The sequence below is a fragment of the Lepus europaeus genome, chromosome 2, assembly GCF_033115175.1.
Source record: "Lepus europaeus isolate LE1 chromosome 2, mLepTim1.pri, whole genome shotgun sequence".
Taxonomy (NCBI): Eukaryota; Metazoa; Chordata; class Mammalia; order Lagomorpha; family Leporidae; genus Lepus; species Lepus europaeus.
Window position 1 is genome coordinate 30,327,206 of NC_084828.1, and position 9,042 is coordinate 30,336,247.

Below are 9,042 nucleotides of genomic sequence, written 5' to 3' on the forward strand. Positions count from 1 at the left end.
AGGGAGAATACTGTATCATTTTTTTATGACTGTTATAGCATGAAGTATAAACCTATGCACAAGGAATCTAGTAAAAATATTTGGAAAGAGAGAAATGTTTTATTTCATGGTATTATGGTCACTTCCTGGAACGTTGGATTTCCCAGTCATAGTCCTTGGTCAACTTCTAACATGAAATTCAAGAAGGTGGTATTAAATGACACTGTTTTCATTAAGTGTTACAATAGGTTGAATTGTGCCCCCCAAAAGATATATCCACCTGACATTTCAGAATATAACCCTATTTGGAATAGTGTTCTTTTATATATATTCAATTAGGGAATGCCAGAGACCACCAGATGCTTGAGAGAGGACGGGAAGAAACTTCCCCTTGAACCTTCAGAGGAGCAAGGCTCTGCTAAAGCCTGGATTTCAGACTTTGGACTTACAGCATGTAAGAGAGCAAATTTCTCTAAGTTTAAAATTCCAAATTTGCAATGGTTTGTCATGGCAGCTTTAGAAAATTACTGTACTTATTTATCTCCAAGTGAAAGGCATATAGTAAAATCAGAGTCACTATTATATTTTCAAAACATAAACTGTTTACAATCTATGACTTCCCCCATCCGGGCTGCTATAACAGATTAACATAAACCGAGTGGTGTATAAAGAACAGACACTTACACAGTTAAGATTGAGAATTCCAAGAGCAAGGCACTGGCAGAATTGTTATTTGCTGAGGGCCCACTTCCTGGCCCAGAGATGACTGTGAGTGAGAAATATATAGGACTTCTTGTACGTTGACATTAGTCTTCTATAAAAGCTTCATCTTCAGCTCCATGACCTGTCAACTTCAAAGATTCCACCTCTGAATAATAAAACCTTTGAGGTAAAGATTTCAGCACATACATTTTAGAAGTACACCAACATTCAGACTATAGCAATCAACACTGAAGAAGTATATTGGACAGAAGCATGGGTGCTATAAAACATCCTGTTTTATATTTTAATCAGCTATAGGTAAGATTTATTAAAATATCATTTAGGGGCCAGCATTGTAGTATAGCTAGTAAAGCTGCCACTAAATGTCAGCATCCCACACAGGTGCCCGTTTGAGTTCTGGTTGCTCCACTCTAATCCAGTTCCCTTCTAATGGCCTGGGAAAAAACAATGGAAGATGGCCCAAATGTTTGGGCCCCTACCACCCATATGAGGGACTTAGAAGAAGTTTCTGGCTTCTGGATTTGGCTTGGCCTAGCCCTGGCCTTTGTCAACATATGGGGAGTAAACCAGCAAATGGAAAACCTCTCTCTCTCTCTTTACAACTCTACCTTTCAAATAAATAAAATAAATCTTAAATATATATATATATGTATATATATATATATATATAACATAGTAACTCACCATTTTGACATAAGTTAGGGATCAGGAAGCCTTCTTCTTCTTTATTTAAAGATTTAAAACACTTGGGCCATCTTCCACTACATTTCCCAGACAACTAGCAGGGAGCTGGTTGTGAAGTGGAGCAGCCAGGACACCAGCCATCTCCCATATGGAATGCTTTGTTGCTGGAGCCTTTACCCACCACACCACAATGCCAGGAAACCAATTTCATTGCAAATAATCTGTGCCATACAACAGCAACCAAAAAATAGGTGTCCCAAAACTGAATCTCAAGACCCAGTAAGAAAAATAAAAAACAGAACACTACAAAACATCAAATACTTTATAAATGTTCTTACCAGGAGCAATACCAGCACCAAAAGTAGATGAAGGAGACGAAAGAAGAGGAAGAGGAGGAGGAGGAGGCAGGTGAGGGTGGTTTCTGCTTCCATGATGAAATTAAAATGTTAACTTTTCTACCCTTCCTTTAGCAATTGGAAGTATCATTATGCTCTTAAAGCTGTGTATATAAAATACATGAAATTGTTTCCCTTTACATAAATTTTTAAAAAAGAAAAAAAATCTGGGTAGAGCACATTGAACTTCTGTTTTTGTACATTGGACTGCCTATGCAGTACTATGATCCCTGAGAGCAATGAAACCAATGGGATGAGTCTTGTGATCGCCCTAGATTTCTACCTGGAGTTATGTTGCAGAATCTGGACTAGCAGGGCTGATTTTCTGCAGATCATAGGTGTCTAAGCAAGTTGAGAAGAGACTGGCATTTAGGAAGTCTGAGAAGGGAGGAAATAGTGAATCAGAATCCCAAAGAGGAGGGATTTATGAAGAAAAAGGAAAAGTAGAAAAGTCAATGAAGTCTCTTGAGATGGAGCTGAATACCAAGATGTGTTTGCATGGGACAAACTCCTGAGAACAGGCAAAAATTGGCTAAGACGTAGAAGCTGAATGGTTGCTAAAGCTCACACAGAGCCGGGAATCCTTTGAGTTTGCTCCAGCCAAAATGGAAACTTCTTACTGATCGCTCCCCGAATCCAACAGATGTCGAAAAAGCCATGTTTTGCAAGGAGGTTAAAGTATACCTCGAGTAAAGGCTGCTCTAGGCATATCCAGTGACAAGTAAAAACAGACCTCAAAAAAGAGAAAGATGAATTGCAGGGAGCTTAACTGCCCTCTACGAAAAAAGGCCACCATTCTTTAAAGGAAACCAAAAATCATTGACCATTACCAATGTAAAATTTACACATCCAGTATCCAATCAAAACTTTTGACAAACTAATAAACAGAAGAATAAGACACGTAGCCAGGAGAAAAATTAAGCAACAGAAACAGAGCAGAAAATGATAAAGAAGAAGGAATTAGAAAATAAGAACAGTCACACAGCTATTACAGTTTTTTTTTCTAGTTCCCTAAAATAAAATATAATCATAATGTGGATTGAGAGCAACCATTTACAAAGAGAAAATAGAATATTTAGGGATGGAAAACAGACAATCTTGCATGAAAAATTTACATCACATGATCAACAATGAAAACTAGGATGAAACACGGGGGGGGGGGGGTAAAATAATTGAATAGCATTTCATTGGCCTGTGGGACAAGAAGTGTAAAAATTTTTCTCATGGAAGTCCTAGAAAGAGATGGTGATAGAGCCAATATTTAAACACATAATGGGGCCATCCCTAAATATGCTATTTTCTTTTTGTAAATGGTTGCTCTCAATCCACATTATGCCACAGCATCCACATGGGAGACCTGGATGAAGCTCTTGGCTCCTGGCTTCAGATTGGCCCAGATCCAGCCATTACGACCATTTTGGGGATGAATAGTAGATGGAAGAATTCTCTCTTTCTCTTTCTCTTCCTCTTTCTGTTTCTCTTTCTCTCTCTGCCTCTGCTTCACCCTCCTTGTAACTCTTTCAAATAAATTTTTAAAAATTATAAAAATAAACATGTAAGTCACTAACAAAAAATAATTATTAAAACATATCCAATAAAGGAGTTTAGTTCACAATAAAGTGTTCTCATGACTCAACAATAAAAAGTGAAACAACCCAAATGAATAATCTATTTAAGTAGATATTTCACCAAAAAAATAAAAAATGACCTCTATGTACATAAAAATATACTCAACATAATTAATCTCTGCTATGATTTAAAGATTTGGCTTCATGTAGTAAAGGTGGGGATTTGATACAGTGATGCTGTCTAGGAAGTGGACCTGGTAAAGAACTCGTTAAGTCACTGGGGATGCCCTAGGAAAACAGTTCTCATCAGGGATTGGTCACAAAGACCAAGCTGGGCCTAGCTGCTTTTTCTCTGTTTCCTGGCTCACCATTAATCCTCCCTCTGTGCACGTTCTGTCATCTCTTGATAATTGATCTTGGACCTTAAACCCCTAAAACTGTAAACCAAAATAAACCTCCCTTCTTCTAAAGTAGCTCTTCTCAGATATTTGCCTTGTAATAATGAAAAGTTGATTAATAGAATCCATATTAAGCATTAGGGAAATTCATATTAAAATCATAATAAGTGCCATCATACACCTATTCAAATGCTTACAATTGCACTAGTACTATCAAGTTTTATGGAGATATGGAAAAACTGAAACAAATACATTTTTGTACATTTTGGGAGTGTAAAATGATACTGTCACTTTGGAAATTACTTTGTGATGCTTGTTTCATGACTAAACATACCTTTTTCTAAATGACCCTACGATTTCACGCAACAAATGCCCATGCTAAAATCATTTATTGAAACAGACATTTCGCCAAAAAAATATATATGATTGAATGTTCCTGGCAACAGGAACATTTACAATGGTGCAAATCACAAATGAATACAAATGTCTCCATACAGTTGAATGGAAAAAGAAATTCTGATATAGTCACATAATGAAGTACTATTCACTGTGGTAGGTAGCTTCTAAAATAACTCCTAGTGATCCCAGCTTCCTGGTATTCACAGCCTTGTGTAATACTCTCCTTTGGAGCAACTGCTTTCTAATTATTTAAATATCTAATTGTCGAGGGGATGTAATTTCTGTGGTTACATAACTAGAGATTGCAGCATCTGGCTTGCAGACACTCTTCCTAGCTGGTTGGGGAGGCCCACATAGCAGAAAGCTCTGAATGAGCTCTGGTTAACAGTCACCTCGTATCTGAGGATATCAGTCTAACAACCCAAAAGAAACTGAATCCTGCCAATAGTTACATTAAGTGACCTTGGATGTGGACCATTGGCAAAGTGCATTTCAAATGAGGATATAGACCTAGCTGATGCACTGTTCGCAGGTTTATGAGCAACCCTAAATGAGAGAACTCACATAAGCCATTCCCAGTTTCCTGACCCACAGAAACTATGAGATAATAAATATGTGCTGTTTTCAGAAATTAAATTATCAGTGAATTGTTACAAAGTAATAGGTATATTGGTTCCCTATTGGTTACAATCAAAAGGAGCAGTCTAATAACTTATATAATCCATTTATTTTCTACAGAATATAATGAATTACCACAAATTGGGCAGCTTCAAATAATGCTCACCCATTAAATCACAGTTCTGGAGGTCAGAGGTCTGGGCACAACATAGCTGAGTGTTCTGCTCAGCTCTTAAGAGACAGAATTCAAGATGCTGGATATGTCTGCAATCTAATCCAATGTTCAAATAACGCTTCGAAGTTCATCTTTATGGGTAAAATTCAGTTCCTTAGGCTTGGGAAACAGATCATAGTCTTCTTGCTGGCTGCCAACACACATTGTTCTCAGCTACTTGAAGCTGCCTGGTGTTGCTTACTCCATGGCCTTCTCTACAACTTGGGAGTTTTCTCTTTAACATTGAACAGGACTGGGCATTGGGTGCAGAGGTTAAGACTCTGCTTGGAGCACTGCACCCCATATGCAAGTGCACAGGTTCGAGTCCTGACTCTACTTCTGGCTTCTTCTGAATGCACACCCTGCAATAGAGTACATGGTGGCCCAAGTGCTGGAGTCCCTGCGACCCATGTGGGAGAACTGCAGTGATTTCTGGGCTTCTGGCTTTGTCATGGCCAAGTGCCCGCTGTGAACAGAATTTCTGGTGTGCCTACAATGTGTGTAAATACTTCCCGAGTGCCATCTGCTTCAGTGAGGCTCACCCAGGAAATTACCCCTACTTCAAAGTAAACTTACGAGGACTTTACATTTGGAAAATTCCTTTACAACAGCACCTAGGTTGGTGTTTGATTAAATAGCTGAGAGAAGGTACGCATACCAAGGGGCAAGAATCTTAGGAATCATCTTAGAATTTTGTCTACCATATCAATAGTATGGATCCTTTACAGAAAGATCGTGTTGAGTGAACTAATGAATCAAGCATACACAAAGATATATGCACATGTGTACAAATACACACACACATATACACAGTCCCCTAGACACACACATGCACACACACACACAGCCCCCTAAACACTATGCTCAGACAGTGAACTGAAACTCATAGGCTGAAACATAATCCATACTGGCTGCATATGAGAGAGATCTTGTTAATATAGAGAGCAGTTGTAAGTCTCTCCTTTTTGTTCCATACTTAAGAGACAGGAGGCCTGGTTTCCAGTCTTATAAATTCACTAATCAAAGATGTGGTAAATAGCACTACAGAGGTCATCTTTTCTTGTTTTAAATTATACTCCAGTGAAAGTCATTGTGGCATAGAGGTTTAAGTCTCCAACTGGAGTGCTTATATCCCACTTTAATAGCATAGCAACACTTGAGGAGGAGGAGCCACCGATGTAGCACACATGGGTCTTCTATTTGCATGATTGGGCTGAGGTTGGTGGGGGAGGGGCACTCACTGGACGATTTACAGAGTTTTTCACATTGAGAACTTAATAGAGACTTCAGATGTCAAACCGGTGACAATGAGTTACAATGTGATTGTTTTTGTATTCAGCCTCCTCTTCGTAAGGTCAGGAGGCTGCTTCCTGTCGGGCCAAGGGGGGCACCGGCTCCCCTCCTAGGACGGGTACTCATACTCCTCCGCACTGCGCCGGCCGAAATCCATCCAGCCCATGTAGTCCCGGTCGCTTATCCTGTGGCTGGGGTCCAGGCTCTGCAGGTTCTTGATGATGGACATGCGGCCAGCAGGAGCTCTCCGAGCCTGCTGGATGTACTTGGCCAGCAGCGCGCCCAGGTGCCCTCGGGACTCGACATCCGTCCTCTGCGCGGCCCTCAGCTGCCTCCGGGACGCCTCCTCTGCCCGCTGCACCCCAGAGCCCGCGGGATCTGAGGGAGCCACGGGCTGCGTCAGGGCGCCGACCGCCAATACTGCTATCAGTACGCACAGGCTCAGGCCGCGGTTCATGGCTTGGAATGAAGACGCGGCGCAGTCAGCGAGTCCACTGGAGCATCACATAGAATGCCTGGAATTGAGCAGCCCACCTCTACTTCTAATCCATTTTCCTCCTAATGTTCCTGGGAGGCAGCAGATTATGGGCCAAGTGTTTGGATTCCTGCCACCCACTTGGGAGACCCACATAGACTATGTTCTGGGACTCTGGTTTCTGTCTGGCCCAGCGCAGGATGTTGTGGGCATTTGAGGAATGAACCAGTTAGCAGGTGGAAGAAATCTCTTTCTCTCTCTCTCACTTTGAATTTTATTTTTTAAACTTTTTATTCCAGAATACTTTTAAATTTACAAAAAGAATTTTGAAGTAGTATAAAGAGTCCAAATATACCCCATACCCAGGTTTACCCCTCTTAACACATGTTAGCGTGATATATTTGTCATAATATATAAATCACACACAGTTTTACCTATGATTAAAATGTCATATTATGAATGAGTAAATAAATAAATAAAGCTTTTAAAAATAAAATGAAATAAAACTGTTTCCCAGTTTTGACAAGGATGGAACTAATTCTGGGTTCATATTATTCTTGATGGGAAAAGTTGCCTAATACAAAAGTTCTGCTGAATTTTTTTTAAATATTGGCTGATGTTGTGGCATAGCAGGTTGAACTGAACTGTAGCCTGTGATGCCAGCATCAAATATGGACACTGGTTTGTGTCTCTGCTGCTCTGCTTCTGATCCAGTTCCCTTCTGATGGCCCAGGAAAAGCAGCAGAGGATGGCCCAAGTGCTTGGGCCCCTGCCACCCATGTGGGAGACTTGGAAGAAGCTCCCAGTTCCTGGGTTCAACCTGGCCTAGCCCTGGCCATCGTGGCTGTTTGGAGAGTGAACAAGTAGATGGGAGATCTCTCTCTCTCTTTCTCTCTCTCTCTCTCTCTCTCTCTCCTCTGTTTGTAACTCTGCATTTCAAATCAATAAGTAAATTTAAAAAATTTAAAATAACAAACAGTTCCCATTCAGTTTTGAGTCAGCTAGAATAGACTTGTGGGGCAGGGATTCCCTTTGTCATCCTCTACTTGAATAATAAGGGTGGGGTGGAAAGGGTATGAATCAATTATAGTCAAGGCCAAGTAATCCTCTGGGATTAAAAGAGGGCTGTTTTCTCTTTCAGTCATAGCATGTGTGTTTAATTTAAAAATGAAATAAAATACAGAAATTAATGAAAAATGTTGTTCATCTGGGAAGGATTTTCCAATGAAGAGCTGCAGGAGCACACCACTTGAGAACCACTGACACAATAAATTATACAAATAGGACAAAGAGCAAGATTTAACCAAATTGTAAAAGTTCATTGATCATGCTTCCACAATACATATCACACCCATAGAAAAATAAAATTTAATTAAATAAATATTATGTGAAGGATGTTGCATCTTTGATTTTTGCCAAACCTAGTCATATAAATCCTAATTGCATTTATCAACTGATGTCCAAAAAAATTACATCTCTATTTATAAGACAACTTTTCAGATATTTTCAATATTAGGCTTTAGGGAAAGCTAACAGAGAAACAAGATTATCAGCTATTTTATGTCCCTCCGGGAAATTCCTCTGCACCAGGGCCTGAAATAGAGCTGTTTCAGTGGAGTGGGTGTAGCCATGCATGAGTTTGATTTCAACAGACTTCCCTTTTGCTGGAAGGGCAGAAGTATCAGGACTTTATTGAGTTTTAAGAAAATCCACAAATATTGAGTTAAATAAGTAAGAGGTTTATTTGTCTCATACAACAAGTCTAAGGATAGAAAGCTCAGGATTAGTAGCTCAGTGTCATTAAGACTCACATTTGTTCCGCATTCCTATGGAAACCAGCTGCAAAATATGGCTTTAATTCTCATGGTTGCAAGATGATTGCCTCTCCAGACATCCATCTAGGTGAAAGACAAAGATACTAAAGGAATTCATTGTCTGAGTGAATTTATCTCTATAAAGCTTTCCAGAAAGACCCAAACGGAGGTTTCTAATATTGTTTTTTATTGCCAGAATTGAGTGAAATAACTGCCACTGTTTGCATGAGAGGTTACCAGTGCAAGATGTTTAGCTGAATACATTTCTACTTAATTGATGTGGCTCTTAAGAAAGAAAGGAGAACTATATAATGAATATACATCTGGTAGTACTTGTCATTGCTATTAATTATCACAGAGAAGTTCTTTTTTTTTTAAAGATTTATTTATTTATTTAAAAGTCAGAGTTACACAGAGAGAAGGAGAGGCAGAGAGAGAGAGAGAGAGAGAAAGAGAGAGAGAGAGGTCTTCCAACCTCTGGT

The 9,042-nt window shown here is 39.6% G+C and overlaps 2 protein-coding genes across 2 annotated transcripts; both read right to left on the reverse strand.

Moving 5' to 3' along the window:
- Positions 1-6,380: 6,380 nt before the first annotated feature.
- Positions 6,381-6,728, reverse strand: LOC133750675 (cholecystokinin-like). Its single transcript, XM_062180311.1, has one exon. The coding sequence runs from the start codon at positions 6,726-6,728 to the stop codon at positions 6,381-6,383; it is 348 nt and encodes a 115-aa protein (XP_062036295.1).
- LOC133747541 (cholecystokinin-like) lies at positions 6,381-6,728 on the reverse strand. The gene has a single exon (XM_062175857.1). It carries the CDS (start codon positions 6,726-6,728, stop codon positions 6,381-6,383), a length of 348 nt encoding a protein of 115 aa, XP_062031841.1.
- Positions 6,729-9,042: the final 2,314 nt, after the last annotated feature.